The sequence below is a fragment of the Syzygium oleosum genome, unplaced genomic scaffold (assembly GCF_021117445.2).
Source record: "Syzygium oleosum isolate NSW1041296 unplaced genomic scaffold, Sole_v2.1 Sole_v2.08, whole genome shotgun sequence".
NCBI lineage: Eukaryota > Viridiplantae > Streptophyta > Magnoliopsida > Myrtales > Myrtaceae > Syzygium > Syzygium oleosum.
The window spans coordinates 3396427-3421910 of record NW_026607492.1 but is presented as its reverse complement, the minus strand read 5'-3'; the positions used below and the strand labels follow the sequence as shown (position 1 = coordinate 3421910).

Sequence of the window (25484 nt, the reverse complement as noted above, 5' to 3'; positions counted from 1 at the left end):
AAGTTTTAGAGTATTTTAGAGAACATATTTAAACAGTTGCAAGATTAAGATTTGTTATATCCATATTAAGAGTTTAAGAGAGATTTAAGCAACAAATTACTTTTCCACTCGATCGCTCTATAACATACCTTTGCCATTCATTTTAATGAACAGAGTATGAACTTTTATGAAAAATTTTGTGCATAAAAATCAGAGGTTGGAAATAATCCTAGGCTTTCACCTTGTATATATATAGATATAGAAAAAGCAGCAGAAACCAAAAAAGTTATGAAGATGCAGAGACTGTACAGACACAGGCACAAACACAAAAGGCCTCTTCAAACAACGACAGCCTCCAGCCTATTCCACCCATGAAGAGCAAACCAGAAAGAAGAAGAACAAGATTCGAATCATCTAAACCACCGTGCTCTCCACCTTCACTTTGATGCCTAACCTTCCATCTCCACCCTCAGTTTCTCCAGAGGCAATCCACATCGCACTGAAAAGATGTCTGGATCGTCTCTCTGCTCGGGCGATTAGCTTGCGAGAAATCTGCGTACTCCGCTCTTGCGTTCGACGCGGAGTTCTCGAGCAGCATCCTCAGGATCGACTGCTCGTGCATGAAGACCGTGTCGGACCAGCCGAACGAAGGCGTGGCATCGAGAGACGGGTCTAGCTCCGATGAAGACGAAGGAGGGAAGAGGTGAGCCTTCTGGTTGTGCGTGCTCATCATGAGGTCGTTCTGAGCGTTGTGATCCTCGGCTCGATCGGAGAAGGAGGTGGTGAATGGAGACGACTCCACCAATGGAGGCAGAGGCAAGAGAGATGGTCTCGGTTCATTGTCAAACGTGCTCAGCCTCTCTAGACCACCAGACGGAGTCACAGGCTGATCAGCTTTCTTCCCATCAGGTCTTTTTTGAAAGATTCTGCATATGACCCAGTCGTTCTGCAAAAGGTAAGAGAAATACAGTCATCAAAAACTGAGTTGAGCAATCAAGTATTTGAGAATTAGGACGCTCGAAGCAATGATCTTGTATTCGAAACTGCTTTGGCGGTTCAATGGCCTTATGGAAAGGGTCTAAAACGCAATGACCTGATTAAAACTCCGCCGCATAGCCCCGGCAAGGCCATACCTTTTGTGGGTTTGAAAGATGATGTTGATTGCCATCTTCTAGTCTGAATTCATGCATGACCCAGTTGGACTTCTGGCCATTAGGAGCTCTTCCCCTGTAGAAAACCAGAGTTTTCTTCATCCCAACCAACTTCTTCATCCTATGGATCTCCTTGTCTTTACCGGTGGCTTTCCAATAACCAGCTTCGGTTGCTCTATTCGTCCTCAAACCGGTCGGGTACTTCCTGTCTCTCACACAGAAGAAGTACCATTCCTTTTCGCCCATTTTTGCTCTCCCTTCACAGCCGAACAATATTTAAACAAACTTATTAGCACATCATTATATGACAAATTGGAAAAACGACAAGAAGCAGCCCCAAGGATGCAAGGCTTAAGGGGTATATTACCAGGCAAGTCCCACGGTTCGCACTTGTTCAAATCAACCTCCCCCATGGCTCTTGCACAGAAGCCACCGTCGAGAACTTTTGGGTTGAGGTAGTGAGTGATCAGCTCTTCGTCGTTCGGGTGGAATCGAAACCCCGGAGGCAATTCCATCTGTTCACCTTCTTCGAGAATCACAGTGTCATTCATCATAACACCCTTTAAGTCCCGAATAGTTTCAGATGGTCTTTTGAGGTTCTAAATGGCGAATCAATCGAAAAATCTGGAGTTAAACGGAGGGCAAGAGAGGCTTTAAATAGTCTTTTAATCAGGTGATGATATTTGAGAAGGCAAAAGAGGCTGTGGTGCAAAAATCTTCTCAATAACAGAGAAGAAGGTTTGGTTTTGGAGCAACACAACTCTCTAAATACTTGCTCTTTTGGAGGTACAGAAGCGTAGGCTGTAAGGCAACTTGGTGGGCAAGTTCTAAGCTTTCAAATGGTTATATTATTTTATATTTTCAATCCATATCTAATTTCTCCTAAAGTCAAAACAGGAAAGTTTCAACTATGTTCCCAGCGATAAAAACGGGTTCACAACCTCCGGGCATCTTTTACAGCAATCCACGATAAAGATGGTGACTTGAGCTTTATCTGTTCAATCAAGGTCTTCCAGGAACAACTGTAGTTATGAATTTTATCAGCCGATAAACGAGACCAGAACTGAAATTCGTGCTATCCTAACTATACCACGCTTGATTTACGAAGAAGTATGTCAATTGGTTTTTAGGTCGAACTCCCCGTGTTGATGCCGTCCGTTTCGAAACCTTAGTTATGAAGTCATTAGACTCGCATCTCCTGAAATAAGTTCTGCAAAAGAGGCTAAACAATGAGAGAATACCAATATGTTCTGCTCAAGTCAGAAGCCTCCTGGATCTTTGCTACCGTGACCCCATCAAGAATCATCAAGTATAATGAAATTATGTTAAGAAACACTGAGCTGCATCATCAATCGAAGAGGGTTTTGACTATAGTGCACAATATGTGCATACCGTTTGTTCATGTACACAAGAAGTCATTTCGTCGAACTTTGATCAACTCCTTAGAATTTAAATACTCGAAAGCCTTTGAAGTTCCTATCACAGCATATACCAATGTCTAACTACATATAAGCGATACCGTAGAAAACATATTTTTACAGAGATTCATTTACTTAGCCTCCATAATGGTTTGAATGCTGTCACAAGGTTCCATACATACGGTTCTAATTCAAAAGATTCAATCGAGTTCTTTACTTCTTAAAGTCCTGATCTGCCGAAGTAAAGTTCAAGTTCTGTTTCGCTTTTACTTGAGCCAAAATCGTCAAAGTCGTATGGTGCCGCTTTGACAAAGTGAATCTATCTCAAATCCCAGTTCAAAACCCATACGTTCTTGTCTTGTTTGACCTTGTCTCCCATAAAGAGTATGGCCTATGTCCCCGTTGCTTACCTTTTCGGGAGAATCAGTTGGTTTGCTTCTTCCAATTATTGGTGTTGGGGGAACAGATACGGCTCCAATCTCGTCTCTGCTGTGTCCGAGCCATTGTGCTGATAGATAAGTTTCTCGTGATTTCAAATCAGGACGACATGTTTTAAACCCGCGCATCTACAAATGTGTCGAGACCGGTTCGGACGATCTTATGCCGGAGGCAAGCTTGGACATGAAAACCGAGCTTAACACACACCATTTAGCCACAAGACTAACGATACCAGTCGAAGATCCCCGGATCACACGGATGTGGAAAGTGGCTTAATTTCACACGACAGTATATATATTTATCGGCTAAACAACAAACCAAAGTCACGTTGATTATCACTTTACCACGTAATTCCATCGCAAATCATGCCTTGTTTATTCACCTATCGTTAACATGATATATTTAATCAAACATTTACGTCAAGATATTCGCACATTGGAAAGCTGTGGAAGACTTGGCTCATTAAGGACAAAGGGCGGACGTTGAAAGATGGCCATGGAAGCTAGTGCAACCCTTTCTTTGGCCTAAACAATTGCCGAATTATTGGCCGATTGGAGCTCCCTTTATCAGTTGGAAATCCGCCATACAAATTTCAAATCGATAATAATACAAACGATTTGAACATAAAGATCATGCAATGGTCTTTAATTATCACCCAAACATTAACATAAGATTAGCTTAACAATGCAGAAAAGTGGCGCCACACCTTTCGTTTTCAGAGGGGGGAGGGGAGGGGAAGGAAGAGGACAAGAATCGACCCACCAATTTACAAGTCGTGGCAGCATTGGCTACCACGAGGAGAATTCACATGATTTGGGCAACCTCAGTGGATCCGACGGCCGAGATTCGAGGGTTTGTCAACGTAGTTAATCCGCCACGTCAACGGGTTATGTGCTTGTTTTAAAAAAAAGGAAAGAAACGAAAGACCCTAGGAAAGAGACAGTGCCGCCGTTTGCCGACGGGGAAGCAACCAAAACTGGGAGCTGCTACATGGGGGCCTGCGATTGGACGGCGGCGACAAAAGTAAAGCACCCGGAAATCTCCATGTTTAGATTTAATGGGGTTTTCCTAATCTTGACTAATTACAGCGCACCTAGGGTTCCCAAGTTGGCATGCGGGCCCTTGTCTCCCACCCTTCCAGCTTGACGCCACGACAGGAGACAGCGACGTGGCGGTGTCCCGTTGGTGCATGGGATGCCGACAAATGGAGATTAGTTACCACGACTTCTGCTATCTATGTGGTCAGCTCGAAAAGGTCATGCAAATCAAAGATGTGAAGGTCGTGGAGTTTCGTTCCGCGGGTCTATTCTTATCTTGTTGTGTTCGAATCAATCCACAAAATGATGCGCATGCTTCGATCATAAGTGATTCGGAGAGGACTTGCTTGCGCTTCTCTCCAAGGTCCCGATCTACTTGCGTGACCGCTGGATACGCAACACTCGATATGAACACACTTAATTGACCTTTATCCTTGATAAGTTCGCTTTGGTTTTTTTGAAATTCAGCCTATGTCGAGTAATGCGATTCGCTGAGGAGAAAAAAAGAGGAGAGTTGGTATTCCAAATGTAGAGTCGCGTCGCTCATTTCTAGAGCTTGAGTCATCCTATATAGGAAAAATTGTCAAAAAAGTCATAAATCTATTGTACTTTTACTAATTCGGTCATAAACCTTTTAATTTTGCCAATTGAGTCTTTAACTTTTTCACGTTTTGCCAATTGAGTCCATCTAGTAAATTTTAATCGGAAATCACTGACGTGGACGTCGATAGTGCCACGTAGGACGGCCAGCATTGACGATGATAATTTTTATAATTTTTTTTTAAAAGAAATTGAATTTTTTCTTTTTTCTTTTTCTTTCTTTCTTTTCCCTTTTTTTTTTCTATCAAGTCCGAAGAGGGTTGCCAGCTGACCCTCGCTGGCCATAGGCGAGAGCCAGCCACTATGCGAGGGCTGCAACCCTCGCCTACGGTAGCGAGGGTCGGTCAGACCTCGCCTGTACCCGACAAGGTTGACGACCCCCTAGACTTGGAAGAAGAAAAAGAAAAAGAAAAAAAAAGAAAGATAAAAAATAAAAAGATAAAAAATTCGAAAAAAAAAATGTTAAAATATTATCAAATTTTGTCCATCCAGCGGTACGACTAGCGTCTACATCAGTGATTTCCATCTAAAATTGGCCGGATGAACTCAATTGGCAAAACATGAAAATGTTTAGTACTGAATTGGCAAAATCAAAAAGTTTATGACTTAATTGGTAAAAGTGCAATAGGTTTAAGATTTTTTGGACAATTTTCCCTCCTATATATCAGCTGCATCATTAAGTTGATAAAAAATTAGCGAGAGTAGAACATTCATTGGCCAAAGAAGGGGCCTGCCTCTTGAAGGAAGGAATCGAGCAAAGGTCTACTCTTTCCAAAAGGTCTACTTTATCTTCTAACTCGCCTTTGAAAGAGCGGAAGATGCGAGATTCGAAGCCATGAAATCTAGGTATTTGACAAAACTCGAGAAAAGAATGCCTAGATCTAAGGCAATTAGGGACTTTTTGGCACAGATTATGTTGGAATTATCTTAGCCCAAGATATTAAGGGAGAATTATGTGGCGATGAACCGGTCCACATCGAAAAAGATATTATGGATTTATATTTTTATTCGTTGCTTTACACACCATAGTCTAAATGAGGAAGTGGGTTAAGATAGCTACCTAGTTGTTTTGATCAATCGTGGAACTATACTTACCTTTAGCCTCAATCCAATTCACGGGCTCAACCATTAATGTCGTTTTGCCATCATAAGACCATTCAAAACAAGCTGTTCAAGTGTGGTCTTTGGTATCACCCCCAAAAAAGAAAGCCAAAACCAACTTGTCTTCGAAGGGTTTGCATGATCTTAGGGAGAGAGATATTTCCATCTAATTGAGAGATATATCAACCGGTCTTGGATTTTGATTCGTGCTTGATACCATCACTTGGAGTCGGATCACAAACAATTAATTCATCATGAATCATCTCTTAACTCGGCGAACATGGCGTTAGAGACCAACAATATTATCACAGTCTTTCCGAAACGATCACAACTTCATCATAATGAACATCCGCGTTAATCAAGTAGATATTAGGCCAAGGATGATTTTGAAATTATTAAAATGTCATGGGAAGTTTCCCCCCAACAACTTCTTCAATGCCACTTTGAGTTTGAGAGGATCTTACCGATATTTTGGATATTTCACTTGATTTTCCATATCTCTTGTGATGTTGCATGTATTTAGGAGATTTTTCCATATTTCACTTTGGTTGCATATCATTGACTGATATGTTGCCTTAAATAATCATCTAATAAACCTTTAAATAGGCTCATGTACTTTTCATTATTTCATACAATAATATATAGAGGAATATAGAGAACTTATACAATTCTCTCTTCCACATTATTTCTTATCTCACGGTCCAATCTTTTTTATCGAATTAGAGGGGTGGACTTAGTTAGGCACCAAGAATTAACTTACAAGTTACAATAGAATGTGAAAGGAGCAAGGGATACTTCTTTTCGATTTCATTCCAAACGAACGAGCTCGATGAAGCGGCGCGAAAGACCAGCGGTGCATAATCTCATGAAGAAAAACCATTAGGTGCCGCCGTCGGATGGATAATACGAATCGAGAATATAAGTCGGTAATCAAATCGCCTAATGAGACACAATACATGGCAAAGGAATTCTGTTGCCCTCTTGAGGCATGCGCCCTATCCCATCCCCAGCACTATTGATACTTCCTTTTTATTGTCTTCTCTAATCCTATGGATTTGTCTCTATGCATAACATTCAGAATCTTTTGGGTCTAGCACGGCTCATAAGAACCAAAACCAATCCGAGGGGTACCAATGTGAGATCATGCACTTTGTTCTCAAGTACCAAACTGCAAACTTTTTCCCCCCTTTTGCGATCTGAAAAGATCATTTGGCACGAAATCAAATTGCTTCGAACCCTTCTTTTCTCGATGGGCTCTCTCGGCCCAATCAACCACGAAATCCATTTCTCTTGGACAGAACGACAGGGTGACATTGGTAAGGTCCGTCCTGAGAGATCTGCGATTATCAACCGTGTCTTGTCCTTCCCAGTTTACTCGTTCGTCGTTGGTCAGAGCATTGACAGAGCGAAACAATCCGACTCTGGTTCAAGTCTTTTCCAAGGGTCTTACCCGAGCCCAGAGTTCTGGCCCCAAACATGTTGATTGAGCCCATACGCAAGGGTACAGATTTGGGCCTAGCCCACACATTTGTGAGCGGACCTATTCGGGCCCTTTGAACTGATAGGCTTCGTGATCGAGTCTAGTGATCAGAAAAAACTCGCCAAACTTCATAGCCGCACTCGAGCCCGCCCGTCCCATGAATATGTTTAACTTCATAGCCCCACTCCGCCGAAGAGATTCAGGTTAACACTGTAGTGCAGGAAGCTCTTCCTGTTTGATCTATCTTCAAACAAGCTTAACGGGGAATTCCTAGGGTACTGGTGTTTTGGCATCTCTTGGATACTTGGACCTCACCAGAAACCAACTACTTGAACACTTCTTCAAGCGACTCGTTTAGTAAGAATTCGGGCTTACGTGAAAGTCCACTATCAAAAGTATGCCCTGAGGATGCTCAACGTCCTCCACTACCATTGTCTTTCATCCAAGAGGATGCTACAAGAGAGCATGGAAGCTGGCTCAAGTGGAAGGCAGTGGGGATAGGTTATGCATCCATAATCATATTGGGATTTTCATAGCATACGCTTCATGTCAAGTTGAAAGACCCAAATGGCTTGTGAAAACTGTGAGAAGGATGGAAAAAAAGGAAGCCAAACGGATGAAAAAGCCAAAGCGGAAAGCCATTGTATTTAATGGACGACGGGATTATTGAGGGGATGTCAATTGAAACTGTGCACCCTGAAAAAGGTTTCCTCCATATTGATAATCTGGCTCCTATCAATGAACATGGGCATCTATAATTAAAATCGTTTATTAACCTTTGTGCATACTAGGTTAGAGGAGTCATGAGAGGCAGTTTAGATTGGACAGTTCCAGCAAGATTGGAGCGCACGGTCAACATACTTGGTTTGGTATTACAAGGATCTTTCTCTTTATAAGTTGATGGCTTGCTCGTCAAAAGAAGAAAAGGCTGGAAAATTGGTCCATGACCTTTCCCTTACGATGGGTTAGAAATTTGCAGGGCCAAACATCACCAATCAAAGTGTCATAAAGACCTCGACTTCCCATGAACCATTGAACACGTACTGGTCCCAAAATTAACACATATGAAACCCCAAAAGACCTTGACTTCTTGATGGATGTGTACAAGTTCCTTTCATACGCGCATGCTGCTTTACATTCATTTTTTTTTTCTTTCGGCCGCTGTAGCTTGTGTAAATTCTAATTGAATCATAAAATCACGAAATTTAGGGATTTGGATGAGCAAAATATTCTGCTTGCCAAGAAATTAGTGCCATAGCTTTTAAAAACCAACCACTCAAGTTACATGGGCAAATTTTCTTGCTTAAAAATCGTATTGTGGCATTGATTTAATATCAAATCATCCAACGTGGCTCGCCAGAGTATAGTGCCACGTACGAATTTCCGGCAAGAAAATTACGGATGTAACTTAAGTTATCTTCTTTTGAAGATTATGATACTTCAATGATCGCTTGAAAAGTTATAATACCAAAATGAACGCTATACAAAAATTATGACGTATTTAGTGTCCTTATCTTGTCCATTTTTATCTAGTAAGCCATGGTCTGAAGCCACAAAATTCAAATGATGTCACGACAACTAACTCGATATTTTATTTGTAGCCATTGCTGATTTTGTATGGTGTCCTACTCAGTTTGAAATTTAGCTTCTATCAAGCTTTTTAGAGCAGCTCGTGGGATATAATATCTAATTTTGTTTACATTAAGTAATCAAACAAGTTACTAACTCATGGGATGTAAGGGTAATTAACTTGCTATCACAACCCCGAAAACCTTGACACGTAGTCCAAAATAAGTTATTAGATTCTTCTTTTGTTGACAAATACAACATCCAAACCGTTTAACTCAAACACGCAATTCGCCTGTTTACATATATCTACTAAAGCTCCATCCGTAAGGTGACTGGTGAGATTATTATGAATATGAAAAGTTATGACAGAATTTGTTGTATCTAAATTAAACGTTTAATCACTTAACTAATAATTTGAGGTTTTAAAACAAAATGATTCAACGAAGATGAAAGTCATGATCAAATTATTTAGATCACAGAGTCCTCCTTTGAACGATCATTCTCTATATTAGATGTGAAGTCCATTAGGCCCCTCTATGGAGACCGAACTTAAAAAGTAACGCTGGTTACACAACAAAATTCAAACGCAGAAAAGTGTGAAGTGTGAGACCGAGGTCAACAATCATTCTAGCGCGCACGGTTCACGGAGTGCAAAGTGTGAATTGGATACGCACTAAAACCACGGGGCCCATCGCCTGACGGTGACACGAGGCTCCACTTGGGCTCCGTTCGTTTGGCGGAAAATATTCTCCTTTTGGAAAATATTTTTTCGGAAGTCATTTTCCCTGGAAAATGTTTTAGAACATAATTTTCCGTGTTCGCGCCAATATGAAAAAGTTTAGAAAATATTTTTCAGCCGACCATGGCCAACGTTCGCGTCCACGGCGGCGGCGGCGGCGAGCAGCGGTGGATCGCGACCGCGGCCAACGTCCGGCGGCGGCGGCGGCGGCCGGAGTCCGGCGGCGGCGCGGCTAGCGATCGGCGACCTTAGTGAAGAAGAAGAAGAAGAAGCTCCGGAAAATTATTTCCGCTTTGAAGAAGCGAAAGTCATTTTCCGTAGACTTTAGTATTTTGTGAGGGGAAGGAAAATATTTTCCCACGAAAAACGTTTTTCGCCCCCCGAACACCGGAAAACCCGGAAAATATTTTCCGAGAGAATATTTTCCGCCAAACGAATGGAGCCTTAGTCAATCGAAGACTTCCAAGTCGTTATGTTGAATTGCTCTCCACATAGTCATTTCTCTTGGGATTGCCCATTATATATTACAGCAAAACTCAGGCCTTCCACTTCCCAAGCAAAAGAAGAGATCCTCTCTCTCTCTCTCTCTCTCTCTTTATAAACTATAAAGCATGAAGATATTCCAAATGATTCATTTGAATCCTGTCAGCAAACCCGTCGTCGGCTTGCATGTTCGCCAGCTGATGACCGCAGCTACATGGATCCTACTTGCGCTGGCTCTCTCCCACAACTTCCCTGCCCTTGCTACGGAAACAGAGGCAGATGCTCTCCGTCGCAGTGGGTGGTGGGGGCTTGACTCCATTACGAGCAACACTTCCTTGTCGCATTGCACGTGGCCTGGCATTTCGTGCGACGATTCTGGAAGCGTTGTCGAAATAAACAAACCACGACAAGGCTACGACTACAACGAGTTGGCAACTAATTTCAGCAGCATGAATTTCTCTCTGATCCCGAATCTCTGCTTTCTTCGGGTGCCTGATAATTACCTCACTGGTATCATTCCCCTTCAAATATGTGCACTCCCAAAGCTCAGGCACCTCGACTTGTCCGACAATGACCTAACCGGTGAGTTACCTCTTTGTCTCGAAAACCTCACCATGCTAGAAGTTCTTGACATTCGTAATAATCATATCAATAGTCAAATCCCCCTCGAATTGGGAAATCTAAAGAGGCTAATCCACCTGGATCTCAGTTTTAACTTGCTCAGTGGCACGATCCCTCCGACTCTTGGTCTCTTGTCCAATTTACGCAGCCTTACGCTCGGCAGCAATCTCTTAAGTGGGTTCGTCCCGCTTGAGATAAGGAACTGCATAAATTTGTATCACGTTGACCTAGATAGCAACTCCTTCGTCGGTCCCTTTCCTTCATCTCTAGCGAAATTGAGGAACTTGATACATGTGAGTGTGGGAAGAAACTACTTCAATGGATCTATTCCTCCGGAAATAGGGAACTTGACAAACTTGGCATATCTGAGTATGGAAGGAAACCAATTCAGTGGATCTATCCCGTCAGAAGTAGGTAATTTGAAGAGGTTGATTGAGTTGAGGCTGCGCTCAAACTCTTTCACTTGCCCCTTCCCCCCATCTTTGGCCAATTTAAAGAGGCTGATCCACCTAGATTTAGGTAAGAACCAATTTTACTGTGCCATTCCATCAGAAATTGGATTTCTAAAGAGTCTCACTCATCTAGATTTGAGCTTTAACAAATTCTTTGGAAATATTCCTCATGAATTTGAGAGTTTGGTCATGTTAAGCTATCTCGATCTTCGGGCCAATTATCTTCAAGGTTCAATTCCCAATTTTAAAAAGCTTTTTAACTTAAGTCACATCGACTTGTCAAACAATGATCTCACGGAAAATGTTAGTTATGTAGCTTTCCAAGGCAATGAGGAATCGGGAGGGGTTGATGGTTCTATGACTGAGGTTATAATGACGGTAACTATACCACTGATGGCAATAGCATTCGTTTTTGGTTTGATTCTTCATAGAACAAAGAGCATAAATTCAGAGACTGTAGAAAAAAATGGAGGTAGAACAAAGAGCAAAAAATCAGAGACTGTAGAAAAAAATGGAGATTTCTTGTCAATATGGAATTATGATGGGAGAATTGCATATGAAGACATAATCAATGCAACTGAAGACTTTCACATCAAATATTGCATTGGGACTGGCGGTTACGGTAGTGTCTATAGAGCACAATTGCCTAATGGGAAAATCGTGGCATTGAAGAAACTTCACCGTCTTGAAGCAGAGGACCCATCTTTTGACAAGAGCTTCCGAAATGAAGTGAAACACTTGACTGAAGTACGGCATAGAAGCATAATTAAGCTCCATGGTTTCTGCTTACACAGACGATGCATGTTCTTGGTTTATGAATATATGGAAAGGGGGAGTCTATTTTGTGCTTTGAGAGATGACGTTGAAGCGATGGAGCTAGACTGGTCTAAAAGGCTCAATATTGTTTGGGATGTGGCACATGCCTTGTCTTACCTGCACCACGATTGCGGTCGACCAATTGTTCATCGAGACATATCTAGCAACAATATTTTGCTCGATAACAAAATGCAGGCTTTCTTATCAGATTTCGGCACGGCAAGACTCCTAGAACCTAATTTCTCATCTAATATCACTGCAAATATCGCAGGCACTCATGGATATATAGCACCGGGTGAGCAACAATCCTCCATACTTTTCTAGAATGTTGTAACTAGAGGCACATAGCTAGATCGATATACTTTACCTACCATGTGGTAAACAACACCGTTGGCACTTTATCATGCTTACAAAATTTATCAATTGATAGTGCACTAGCTAACATTGAGAACTTGGTTTCAAGCCTCATATAATTCATCAACTTTTTGTTCTTTTTTTTAGAGCTCGCTTACACTTTGGTCATCAATGAGAAATGCGACGTATACAGCTTTGGAGTGGTAGCAATGGAAACAATAATGGGGGAGCATCCGGGTGATATTATCTTAATGTTGTGGACACTTTTCAGAGAAGATATTATGCTACATCAAATATTAGATCCGCGCTTGCCAATCCCAAGAGAGAATTCTATCGCAAGAAGCATCGTTTTGGTGGTTTCTCTGGCACTTGCTTGCTTAAGCAGTGATCCAAAGTCACGACCCACGATGAAACAAGTCTCGAAAGCTTTTCGAGCTCCAAAACTAGCGTTGCCCAAGCCCTTCCATTCAATCTCGCTTGCACAGCTCCAAAAAAATAATCAAGGAGTATGGTGGGAAGGTGGATCAACAGAAACTTCGTCAAGCCTACAAGAAGAGCAAGGACCCTGAAGTACTTGCCCCATTCAATTTCAATAAATTCCAGCGAGTGAAGAGTTGATTGATAAATGATGCAGCAAATCGGTGACCGCGATTGAGGATATGAAGTATACGGTTGACGTTGATTTAAGCCAAGTCAATCTTCTTTCTTTTTTGTTGTTGTTAGAATTTCACAAACTAGGATGTTTGCTTGTTTGCATGTTTTCAAAAGAAAGGAAGGAAAGATGAAGAGAGTCACAGCTGAACGTAAGGATCAAGTCAATAAAAAGTTGAATCCCGGGATGTTATTCTGATGTCGGGAACTCTCCAAATCGGGTTATCTCCCGAACTGCTAAAAGAAAGATCAAGTTGCAGCACCAGATTATTCCACCTTCTAAATGAGTTTAGGTCATTTGCTTGATTTCGTCAATGTAAATTTTTCACAGATTATTCCCTGTTCAAAACGCCGTGGCTATGTCTGGAAAGTGACGTTGATTAAAGAGAGTCGTGTCCTTTGACGCGTCGGTACAGGTGTCTAGCTTAGCATAAAGCAAAAGAAGGGGCCACCTATGATGAGCATAATATGCGTCATGCCCTTAGTACAATTCAATTGTTGCTGCACCAGCACCTCCTAAAAAGTTTAGGCTTAGCTAATTAGGTCAATGTAAATCAAGTCATCAATCCAGATGACACAGCCCATTAAATTAAACAGGTCGGGTCAACTTTAGGTTACACGGATTGAACTCGAGTACAATATGTTTTTTTAATATTGTCAAACGGGGAGAGAAGATTATGACACAAACACAATTAATATAAACTCCAACTAGCTTGTTAGAATGTTGATTTTGAGTCATGTCAAAAATAACGATCCCTAGATGACAGTGTCCCCTTCTTTTGGAACTTAAAGTCCAAATTTTATTGGTATAATTCACGTTTCTTTCATATGCATTTATATCCTTTTTCCTTAATGTCGCACGATAGTGATTTGCTGGATTGGTTTTCATGTACTAGATCATCTTATCAAGTAGCCATTAATGTTATAAAATAAGATACTTGCGGATGAATAATTTTCTCCAGATGCAACCCACAAGAGGTTTTAGGTAAATACAAATTGAATATAAGAAGCGAAAAGTAAAGTTTCGGCATGTCACCAACTTGCTTTTTCATTTCGAGCATTGGCATTCCATGTGCGGACTTGCCTCGTCTTATTCTAGACCCGCCCATGGTGCCGATCCATTCATATTCTAAGTCCAGCATAACATCGTTATCTATTTCCATCCATTACATATTAATAGAAACAGAATACGGATCAAATTTTCCGGCCTAAAGTAGTTGCCGGTGGTGAATCTCTAGACGGGTAGAGTATTGTAATTGACCACTTCCAAGCTCGAGCGAGTGAAGCGTTCGGCCATGATCAGGTCTGCTATATTGTCATTTCATCGAAGGAATGGCATTACTTAGCATTTCGCAAGTAGGTTTGGATCGATTCGCGAGCTTAGATGTCAAGCCCACCTACGTTTTGAATGACAGGCGGGTCGAGGCAAGAGCCAAACGGCTGGGATTGGGCTCAAGAACAGCTTAGCTTGGTAGTCATGCTTATTAAAAAAATTGAGGTTATCAGATTATATGGCATCCGCAATTTAAGTTGTGAGTTAAACTTTGTCCTTACTGTGTCAAGAGAGGCAACGTATGTAGGACGGTCGTCCTTTTTGGTGTTTCCAATAAAATTGGAGTTGGTTTGATATTTACACGCAGCGTGTTGGAATTGCAAGGATCTCTTGCTTTATAAGTTGAATGCTCGATAGTCAAATAAAGAAAAGGCTGGAGAATTGCTCCATGACCTTTCCCTTACGGGGAGTTAGAAATTTTAAGGCCCAAACATCACCAATAGACGTGCATAAAGACCATGACTTCCCATGGAAACCAACACACATGAAACCCCCAAATACCGCGGCTTGTTGAGTGGGCACACGTCTATTCTATCGTGTAGTAATGAACTTATGGTCGAAAAATCAACACATACAACCTCGAAGACCTTGACTTCTTGATGGACGTGTTCAAGTTCCATCCGTACATTCATGCCGGTTTAAATCCTTCTCTTTTGGCAGGTTCGCTGATTTAAATTCTGATTGAATCCTGCAATCGCGGAATATAGAGATTCGCCCGAGCAAAAGATCCGGCTTGCCGGAAAATTAGTGCCCTGACTTTTAGAAACCGATCAATTAAAGTTACATCGGCAATTTTATTTACTTGGAAAACCATTGTGGTATTGATTTAGTGTTGAATCGTCCAACATGATTCGCTGGAAATTAATGCCACGTAGGAACTTCTAGCAAGATAATTACCGATATAACATAAATCTTAAATGATTGCTTGAAAAAGTTACGCTACCAAAGTAAGTATCGTACAGCAGCTAGAACATTATTAGTGTCCTTATTCCGTCCAGTTTTATCGAGTAAACGATGGTCCGAAGCCATAGAGTTTGAACGATGTCACAACACTCGACTCGAGATTTTTTCCGTATGAGTAGCCATGGTACAATGCCAATTTGCGGAATGAACTTTGAAATTTAACTTCTATCAAGCTAGTTAGAGTAGCTTGTGGGATATAAGAACTAATTTGTTTACATCGTGTGGTCAAAAGCATGCCGCGGGTGATGTAATATGATGACACAGAATCAATTTAAGGGTGAAAAAGCCCCTGATTCTGTAATGTCGGAAGTAATACAGATCCAAGGAACCAAAAAAGTCGTCGGCTTGAAATGTCATTCGCAGATTCTATCTTTTTCTGGGTGCATAAAATTTCTCCTTGAATAATAAGATAAAACGACCGAAGGGCTGGTGGCCTATGATAGGAAGAAGACGCCTGCTGACTATTATATGAGACATCTTTCAACTCCCGAAATCGAGTTGTGAAGGACCGATCGTTAGTTTCTGTCAGGACAATAAGGTCCCGCTGTTCTTCAGGGCTCGGGTTGGGAAAGCTAGAATTCCCTCTGCAATATCCTCTTCGACACGTTCGTTCACCTGTTCTTCGTGCCAAGTCATTGCGGCTGGATCGATTAGCTCCTCAGCCATGCAAGGCTGGTTTCTGTTAGAAGTGCCCAATCGGTGGGGATGTGTGTGCGGTCCACGAAGACGAGCATGATTGAAGAATGTGTGATTGTCACATTGTTCCCTGTTAGTCCCCTTCCAAGAGAAATTCCGCCTTCGGCACATGTTCATCGGCCGGGCGGGCTCGAGTGGGGTAATGTTTTCTAATCGCTAGACTCGATCATGAAACCTATTACTTCAAAGGGCTCGCCTAAGTCCGCTCACAAATGGGTGGGCTCGGGCAAGGCCCTTGGCTCGCCCGAGATCTTCAAGTTCATCCGTCATCTATGATTACAAACTAAAATTCTTCTTGGAAAATACGACTTTTCAAATTTCGCAGCTCACGCACTTCCGAGGAAAAAACCAAACATTTTCATACTATATAAATAGATTATATGGATTCACACATGGTATTGATGACGTTTTAAGTTTTGGCAGAAAAGTCAGTAAATGATTTTTAGACCAAAAGTAGAGTTTGTCATTATTTTATTTTATTTAGCTATCTTTGGATTCATACATGATAATAGTTTTTGCAAATCAATCGGTTATATACTTCTTTTCGATTATAAGACATAAGCTTTTTACGTGGACGAGCCTGGACGATTGATCGAGAGATCGAAAGATTGAGAGAGAGAGAGAGCAATTGCATTACAATCACGATGACACACAGCACAAGCACTTGAAAAGGAACAAAGAAAACAATCACACTCTCACACTCTTGGAATAATAATTACACATTCAGACTGAGAAACATGATGTATGTAGCATAGCATCATGCAGCTCCGCTCAACGTCGAGACAGCGCGATGGCGGACAGCAGGATTAGGAGCACGGACAAGACGACTCCGCCGAACGACCCGATCAGAGAGCCCGAGATGCGCTGGCAGAAAGAGTTGAATTGCTGGCAGATGGAGAACCAGTAAGCCTTGGTGTTCCCTTCGTAGGCCAAGTACACGATAGCTGCCGAGGCCGAAGCTCCCGCCATCAACAGCGCCAACATCGCCTGCACCATTTGCGCACATCGTTCTAATTGGATGAGTACAGAGGATTTCATATAGGCACGGATTAAAGCTCCGAAGAGCAGAAGGACGGGGGGGTGCGAAGCCCAGTACTTTTGAAGCCTCTTTAACGATGGGCTCTCGCGGCCCAATCAGCTACGGAGTTCGTTTCTCTTGGACCGAATAATAGGGTGATATTGGTAGACCCGCCGAGATCTGCAATTATCAACCAAGCCTTGTACTCCCCATTTTGCTCGTTCGCCTTTGCTCAGAGCATTAACTAGATTTTACACAATCCGACTCCGGTTCAAGTCTTTGAGATGGGTGAACTCGATCGTCTCGGGCGGGCCAAGGGTCTTACCCGAGCCCGAAGCTCCGGCCCCAAACAAGTTGATGGAGCCCACACGCCAGTGTACAGATTTGGGCCAAGCCCATACATTTGTGAGCGGACCTTGGCGGGCCCTTTGAACTGACGGGCTTCGTGATCGAGTCTAGTGATTAGAAAAAATCGCGAAAGTCCATAAACCCACTTGAGCCCGCCCGGCCCATGAATATGTGCCAATGGTAGAAGTTTTTTGTGGAAGGGGATTAACATGTAGGAAGATATAAGAAGGGGAAACACGCACACGAAGAGTACATTCTTCAGTCATGCTTGTCTTCATGGACCACACACATCCCACCAATTGGGCACCTCTCAACTGAGAAAATGCCTTTGAGAGTGAATTCTTTTTCTTCTTTTTTTATGAAAGAGATTCTGACTAAAACTATAGCGCAGGCTCTTCTGACTTGTGCTGTGTCCATTTTCAAAATTCCATATTCTATTTGCAAGGGAATTGAGAAAAATTCACACCGCTCTTCGCTAGAGTCAAAATTGATTTGAAGGCACATTGCCCCCGTCCAATTGTTTTAAGGGGCTTTTGACTATTTCGAAGGGAGCTCACCTTTTTTTCTCAAGTTACGCATTAACTTTGTAACGAACCTCAAAGGCATGATTAATAGAGAAACTTGGCGAGACAGATTATTGTATATTGCATTGAACTTTAAACGGATGTTTTATGAAAATTTCAAGACCATGACAATAAAAGAGCTAGAGATTGAGCCAGTGAAAGATCTTGACCGTCCTCACAACCGTTGACTTATTGTGCGATTCTTCTCAAGGATACGTACCGGAGTCTTTGACCATCTTCACTCTCTTGTAGGGCTCAACCTTTTCGCACAACCACCTTACAAGTTCCATCTCTCCAACTTTAATTGATTTTGAATGGCTTGATCTATCTTCAAACAAGCTTGACGGAGGAATTTCTTAAGTACTAGTGATTTGGCATCCCTTGGATACTTGGACCTCTCTAAGAACCAATTCACTTGAGCACTTTTTCAGGCAAGTGGTTTAGTAGGAATTCGGGCTTACGTGAAACACCACTACCAAAAGTATGCCCTGGGAATGCTCAAGCCCCTCCACTGCCATTGTCTTCACCCAAGAGGATGCTACAAGAGAGCATGGAAACCGCCTCGAGTAGAAGGCAATGGGGATAGGTTCTGCATCTGAAATCATATTGGGATCGTCATGGGATATGTTTCATGTGAAATTGGTAGACCAAAATGGCTTGCAAGAACCGTGAGAAGGATGGAGAAAACGAAAGGCAAATGGATGAAGAAGCCAAAGCAGAAGGCCATCGGACTTCATGAACGATAAAATTGTTGAGTAATTGTCAATTGAAACTGTGCACCATGAAAAAGGTTTCCTCCATATTGATAATCTGGCTCCTATTAACGAACATGGGCATCCATAGTTTATGTCGAATTTAATGTGGAATCTACAATTTAAGTCGTGTATTAAACTTTGTGCATACTATTTTAGAGGAGTCATGAGAGGCAGTTTACATAGGACAGTTCTTGTAAGATGAGAGTACACGGTCAATATAATTGATTTGACATGTGCACACTGCGTATTGGTATTACAAGGCTCTTTTGCTTTCTAAGTTGAAGGCTTGCTAGTCAAACAAAGAAAAGGCTAGAAAATAGTTACATGACCTTTCCCTTACGATGGGTTGGAAATTTTTAGGGTCAAACTTCACCAATAAAAGTGTCATAAAGACCATGACTTCCCATGAACCATTGAACACGTACTGAACCAAAAGTCAACACACATGAAACCCCAAAAGACCTTGACTTCTTGATGGGGGTGTACAAGTTCCATCCTTACACGCATGCTCATTTAAATTCTTTTCTATACGCCGGTATGTTGGTTTAAATTCTAATAGAATCATAAAACTGCCAAATTTAGATATTGCATGATTAGAATATTCTGTTTGCCAGAAATTAGTGTCATAACTTTCAAAAATTGATCACTTAAATTACATTGGCAGTTTTCCTTACTTGAAAATCTATTATGACATTAATTTAATATTAAACCATTCAACATGGCTCACTGGAAAGTAATGTCATGCAGGAACTTCCACCAAGAAAATTATTGATGTAATCTGCTTATAAAAATTATAGCAATTAAATGATCGCTTCAAAAGTTATCGCATCAAAATGAGCAATGTACAAAAGTTACGAGATTGTTAGTGTCCATATCCCATCCAATTATATCGAGTAAGTAATGGTCGGAAGCCACGAAATTCGAGCAATGTCACGACAACTAGCTTGTGATTTTATTTGTAGCCATCGCTGATTTTATTTTGTGTAGTGTCCCACTGAACTTGAAATTTAACTTCTATTAAGCTAGTTAGAGGAGCTCTTGGGATATCAGAGTTAATTTTGTTTACATTGAGTTATCAAACAAGTTACTAACTCGTGGGATATAAGGGTAATTGACTAGCTACCACAACCCCGAAAACCATGACACATAGTCCAAAATAAGTTATTAACTTTTTTTTTTCTTGTTTTATTGACAACACAAATTATCTGGACTGTGCGACTTAAACAAATGTCACGAATGCACGTAATTTGCATGTTCACATGTATCTAATAAAGCTCCATCCATAGACTGGGTAGCGAGATTCTTCAGAACGTGAGATATTAAGACGGAATCCATCATATATAAATTAAACTTTAATCATATAGTCATTAATTCGAGGTTCTAAAGCAAAAAGATTCGATTAAGATCAAAGTCACAACCGAATTAAATCGATCACAGAGTCCTCTTGCGAACGATTATTCTTGACAATAGATGTGAAGTCCACTATGCCCCTCTATGGAGACGAAAGTAAAGTAACATGTGTTACACAATGAGATTCAAACCCGAGAGACGCGAGGTGAACAATCATTCTTGTGCGTACGATTCAGGCAATGCAAAGTGTGAATTGGATCGGCACTAAAACCACGGGGGCCCAACGCCTGACGGTGACACGAGGCTTCAATTAGTCAAAATTGAAGACTTCCAAGTCGTTATGTTGGATTGCCCTTGCTTATGTATTACCGCAAAACTCAGGCCTTCCACATCCCAAGCAAAAAGAAGAGATCCTCTCTCTCTCTCTCTCTCTCACTCAAGCATGAAGATATTTCATATGATTCATTTGAATCCTGTAAGCAAACCCGTCGGCTTGCATGTTCACCAGCTGATGATCGCAGCTACATGGATCCTTATTGCTCTGGCTCTCTCCCACAACTTCCCTGCCCTTGCTTCGGAAACAGAGGCGGATGCTCTCCGTCGCAGTGGGTGGTGGCCTGACTCCATTACGAGCAACACTTCCTTGTCGCAATGCATGTGGCCTGGCATTTCGTGCGACGGTTCTGGAAGCGTCGTCGAAATATACACGCCACTAGGTTTCTACAGCTACAGGGGTGGAGGTAATTTGAGCAGCATGAATTTCTCTTTGCTCCCGAATCTTGCATTTCTTGAGTTGCCGGAGAATTTCCTCACTGGTATCATTCCACTTCAAATATGTGCACTACCAAAGCTCATGTACCTCGACTTGTCCAACAATAACCTAACCGGTGAGTTACCTCTTTGTCTCCAAAACCTCATCCTGTTAGAATTTCTTGACATTCATCTTAATCAAATCGTTGGTTATATCCCTCCTAAATTGGGAAATCTGAAGAGGCTAATCCACTTGGACCTCAGTTTCAATTTGCTTTGTGGCACGATCCCTACTACTCTAGCGAAATTGAGGAACTTGATGCAATTATATTTGCAAGGAAACTCCCTCAATGGATCTATTCCTCTGGAAATAGGGAACTTGACAGACTTGGCATGTCTAAGTATGGAAGATAATACATTCAGTGGATTTATCCCTTCAGAAATAGGTAATTTGAAGAGCTTGATTGAGTTGAGGCTGAGCTCAAACTTCTTCATTGGCCCCATCCCTTCATCTCTGGCTCATTTAACAAGCTTGAGGATTCTAGATTTACATGACAACTTCTTCGTCGGTCCCATTCCTTCATATGTGGCAAAATTGAGGAACTTGATGCAATTATATTTGCAAGGAAACTCCCTCAATGGATCTATTCCTCTGGAAATAGGGAACTTGACAGACTTGGCATGTCTAAGTATGGAAGATAATACATTCAGTGGATTTATCCGTTCAGAAATAGGTAGTTTGAAGAGCTTGATTGAGTTGAGGCTGAGCTCAAACTTCTTCGTTGGCCCCATCCCTTCATCTCTGGCTCATTTAACAAGCTTGAGGATTCTAGATTTACATGACAACTTCTTTGTCGGTCCCATTCTTTCATATGTGGCAAAATTTAGGAACTTGACGCAATTATATTTGCAAGGAAACTCCTTCAATGGATCTATTGCTCTGGAAATAGGGAACTTGACAAACTTGGCATATCTAAGTTTGGAAGAGAACGAATTCAGTGGATGTATCATGTCGGAAATATGTAATTTTCATAGCTTGATTGAGTTGAGGCTGAGCTCAAACTCCTTCACTGGCCCCATTCCATCGGAAATAGAAGGTTTGAAGAGCCTCACTCATCTAGATTTGAGCTCTAACAACTTCTCTGGAAAAATCCCTCATCAACTTGGGAGTTTGGTCATGTTAAGCTATCTCAATCTTCGGAACAATTCTCTTCAAGGTACAGTTACCCAATTAAATGAGCTTTTCAGATTAAATTACATTGACTTGTCGAGCAATCATCTCACGGGAGAAATCCCACATTATCTGGCCAATGTTGATTATAAAGCTTTCTACGGCAATGAACTTTTCTTCGGCAATGGAACTTTGGAAAAGATTGACGGTTTCAAAAGAATGTCAAGGGTCATGCATATGAAGATATATATAATTCTGATGGCTATAGCGTTCATTTCCTTTTTGGTTCTTGGGTCTTGCATCATATTTCGACATAGAGTGAAGAGCATGAAATCAGAGACAGTAGAAAAAAATGGAGATTTCTTGTCAATATGGAATTATGATGGGAGAATCGCATATGAAGATATAATCAATGCAACTGAAGACTTCGACATCAAATATTGCATCGGGACTGGTGGTTATGGTAGTGTCTATAGAGCTCAATTGCCCAATGGGAAAATCGTGGCACTGAAGAAACTTCACCATTTAGAAGCAGAGGACCCATCTTTTGACCAAAGCTTCCGAAATGAAGTGAAACACTTGACTGAAGTACGGCATAGAAGCATAATTAAGCTCCATGGTTTCTGCTTACACAGACGATGCATGTTCTTGGTTTATGAATATATGGAAAGGGGGAGTCTATTTTGTGCTTTGAGAGATGACGTTGAAGCGATGGAGCTAGACTGGTCTAAAAGACTCAATATTGTCTGGGATATGGCACATGCCTTGTCTTACCTACACCATGATTGCGCTCGGCCAATTGTTCATCGAGACATATCTAGCAACAACATTTTGCTCGACAACAAAATGCAGGCTTTCCTATCAGATTTTGGCATGGCAAGACTCCTAGAGCCTAATTTCTCATCTAATCTCACTGCAAATATAGCAGGCACTCATGGATATATAGCACCGGGTGAGTAACAATCCTCGATACTTTTCCAAAATGTTATTACTAGAGGCACATAGTTAGATCAATATACTCTACTTGCCATGTCGTAAACAACACGGTCGATGCTTTATCATGCTTACAAAATTTATCGCTTGATCGACCACTAGCTAACATTGAGAACTTGGTTTCGAGCCTCATACAATCCATCAACCTTTTGTTCTATTTTTCAGAGCTTGCTTACACTTTGGTCATCAATGAGAAATGCGATGTATACAGCTTTGGAGTGGTAGCAATGGAAACAATTATGGGTGAGCATCCAAGTGATATCATCTTAATGCTGATGACATTCTTCAGAGAAGATATTATGCTACATCAAATATTAGACCCGCGCTTGCCAATCCCAAGAGAGAATTCTGTCGCAAGAAGTATTGTTCTAGTAGTTTCTCTGGCGCTTGCTTGCTTAAGTAATGATCCAAAGTCACGACCCGCAATGAAACAAGTTTCGGAAGCTTTTCGAGCTCCAAAACTAGCGTTTCCCAAGCCCTTCCGTTCAATCTCGCTTGCGCAGCTCCAAAAAAATAATCAAGGAGTATGGTGGGAAGGTGGATCAAGAGAAACGTCGTCAAGCCTACAAGAAGAGCAAGGACCCTGAAGTGTTTGCCCCAATACTAACAATAAATTCCAAAGAGGGAAGAGTTGATTGATAAAATGAGATGCTGTAAATTATTAACGTGATTGAGGATATGAAGTAAAAGGCTTGTGCAATTTAAGTCATGTCAAACTTTGTTTTTTGCTGGCTACATAAAATGGAATTTCACAAACTAGGATGTTTGGATGGTTTCCAAAGAAGGGAAGGAAAGATGAAGAGAGTCACAGTTGAACGTAAGGATCAAGTTAATAAAAAGTTCAATCCCGGGATGTTCTTCTTATGTCGGGAACTCTTCGAATCGGGTTTCCTCCGAACGGCTAAAAGAAAGATCAACTCGAAGAAGATTATTCCCTTCGAAATGAGTCAATTTCCGGGTTTCGTCCATTCATATTTTTTCCCGCAGATTATTCCCCGTTTCGAACTCGGTGGCTATATCTGGAAAGTGACATTGATTAAAGAGTCGTGCCCATTGACGCGTCGGTACAGGTGTCTAGCTTTGCAGAAAGCAAAAGAAAAGGCCGCCATTGATGAGCATAACATGCAACATGCCCTTAGTTATACTGATTACTATAGCTTTCTCCTACTACAATTCAATTGTTGCAGCACAAGCATCTTCTAATAAGTTTAGGGTTAGCTAAAGGTCAATGTAAATCAAGTCATTAATCAAGTCGCCACAGCCCATTTAATTAAACAGGTTGACCGGGTCAAATTCAGGATACACGGATCCCACTGAAGTAAAATGTGTTTTTTAATAGTGTCAAACGGGGAGAGAAGATTATGACAAATATACGATTAATATAAACTCCCAACTAGCTTGTTAATATGTTTTTTTAATAGTGTCACGATTCCTAGATGACAGTGTCCCGTTCTTTTGGAACTTAAAGTCCAACTTTTATTGATATGCTTCACGTTTCTTTCATATGCATTTCTATCCTTTTTCCTTATTGTCGCACGAAAGTGATTTGATGGATTGATTTTCATTTACTATATCATCTTATCAAGTAGCCATTTATGTTATAAAATTACATATATGGTGATGAATAATTTTCTCGAGATGCAACCCACAAGAGGTTTTAGGTAAATACAAATCGAATATAAGAATCGAAAAAAATAAAGTTTATTCGAGCATTAGCATTTCCATGTGCGGACTTGCCTCGTCTCTATTCCAGATCTGCCCATGGGGCCGATCCATTCAAATTCAAAGTCCAGCATAACTTCGTTATTCATTTCCGTCCATTTTATATTAACAGAAACAGAGTACGGATCAAATTTTCCTCCCTAAGGTAGTTGCCGGTGGTGAATCTCTAGACTTTGTCCATACTATGTCATGAGAAACAGCGTATATAGGACGATCGTCAGTTTTTTTTTTTTTTTTGCGTTTTTCCAATAAGATTGGAGTTGGTTTGATATTTACACACTGCGTATTGGAATTACAAGAATCTTTTTGCTTTATAAGTTGAAGGCTTGTGAGTCAAATGAAAGAAAAGGCTGGATAATTGCGCCATGACCTTTCCCTCACTATGAGTTAGAAATATCAAGACCATGACTTCCCACGAACCATTCTTACGCGTACTGATCCAGAACTCAACACACGAGAAACCACAAAAGAGCATGACTTGTTGAGTAGGCACGTGTCTATTCTATCATGCAGTTATGATCTTATGGTCGCAAAATCGACACACCAAAATACTTAAAGTTACATCTGCGATTTTATTCACTTGAGTGTTGAATCATCCAATATGGTTTGCTGGAAATTAATGCCATGGAAGAATTTCCAGCAAGAAAATCACTGATATAACTTAGATGATCTGTTTTTAAAAATCACGATACTTAAATGATCGCTTGAAAAAGTTACGTTACCAAAGTGAGCGTTGTTCAAAAACTAGGACATTGCTAGCGTTCTTATCCCGTTCAGTTTTATCGAGTAAACGATGGTCCAAAATCACAAAATTCGAGTGATGTCACGACACTCGATTTGAGATTTTATCTGTACGAGGAGTCATCGTTGAATTTGATTTTGCATGGTATCCTATTGATACGATGCCAATTTGCGAAATGAACTTTGAAATTT

General features: G+C 41.2%; 3 protein-coding genes across 3 annotated transcripts; 2 read left to right on the top strand and 1 right to left on the bottom strand.

Moving 5' to 3' along the window:
• Nucleotides 1-249: 249 nt before the first annotated feature.
• Nucleotides 250-1943, bottom strand: LOC115662632 (NAC domain-containing protein 92-like). The gene is made up of 3 exons (XM_030584745.2): nucleotides 1498-1943; nucleotides 1113-1387; nucleotides 250-925 (listed from the first exon to the last, which is right to left on the bottom strand). Exons 1-3 carry the CDS (start codon nucleotides 1682-1684, stop codon nucleotides 449-451), a joined length of 939 nt encoding a protein of 312 aa, XP_030440605.1. The 5' UTR covers nucleotides 1685-1943; the 3' UTR covers nucleotides 250-448.
• Nucleotides 1944-10461: 8518 nt separating this feature from the next.
• On the top strand, nucleotides 10462-12208 carry LOC115662634 (MDIS1-interacting receptor like kinase 2-like). The gene is made up of 3 exons (XM_056314081.1): nucleotides 10462-10742; nucleotides 10959-11043; nucleotides 11188-12208. Exons 1-3 carry the CDS (start codon nucleotides 10610-10612, stop codon nucleotides 12206-12208), a joined length of 1239 nt encoding a protein of 412 aa, XP_056170056.1. The 5' UTR covers nucleotides 10462-10609.
• Nucleotides 12209-20650: 8442 nt separating this feature from the next.
• Nucleotides 20651-23419, top strand: LOC115665147 (probable leucine-rich repeat receptor-like protein kinase At1g35710). The gene is made up of 2 exons (XM_056313897.1): nucleotides 20651-22788; nucleotides 22995-23419. Exons 1-2 carry the CDS (start codon nucleotides 20670-20672, stop codon nucleotides 23414-23416), a joined length of 2541 nt encoding a protein of 846 aa, XP_056169872.1. The 5' UTR covers nucleotides 20651-20669; the 3' UTR covers nucleotides 23417-23419.
• The last annotated feature ends 2065 nt before the right edge of the window (nucleotides 23420-25484 follow it).

Excerpts from the sequence above, each read along its gene's own strand:
- LOC115662632 (XM_030584745.2), bottom strand. The coding sequence starts at position 1,684 with ATGATGAATGACACTGTGATTCTCGAAGAAGGTGAACAGATGGAATTG. Across the intron at positions 1,388-1,497 it reads CGAACCGTGGGACTTGCCTG|GGAGAGCAAAAATGGGCGAA; the intron begins GTAATATACCCC and ends TCGGCTGTGAAG. Across the intron at positions 926-1,112 it reads ATCTTTCAAACCCACAAAAG|AACGACTGGGTCATATGCAG; the intron begins GTATGGCCTTGC and ends TACCTTTTGCAG.
- LOC115662634 (XM_056314081.1), top strand. The coding sequence starts at position 10,610 with ATGCTAGAAGTTCTTGACATTCGTAATAATCATATCAATAGTCAAATC. Across the intron at positions 10,743-10,958 it reads CACGATCCCTCCGACTCTTG|GGAACTTGACAAACTTGGCA; the intron begins GTCTCTTGTCCA and ends CTCCGGAAATAG. Across the intron at positions 11,044-11,187 it reads GAAGTAGGTAATTTGAAGAG|TCTCACTCATCTAGATTTGA; the intron begins GTTGATTGAGTT and ends ATTTCTAAAGAG.
- LOC115665147 (XM_056313897.1), top strand. The coding sequence starts at position 20,670 with ATGAATTTCTCTTTGCTCCCGAATCTTGCATTTCTTGAGTTGCCGGAG. Across the intron at positions 22,789-22,994 it reads TCATGGATATATAGCACCGG|AGCTTGCTTACACTTTGGTC; the intron begins GTGAGTAACAAT and ends TCTATTTTTCAG.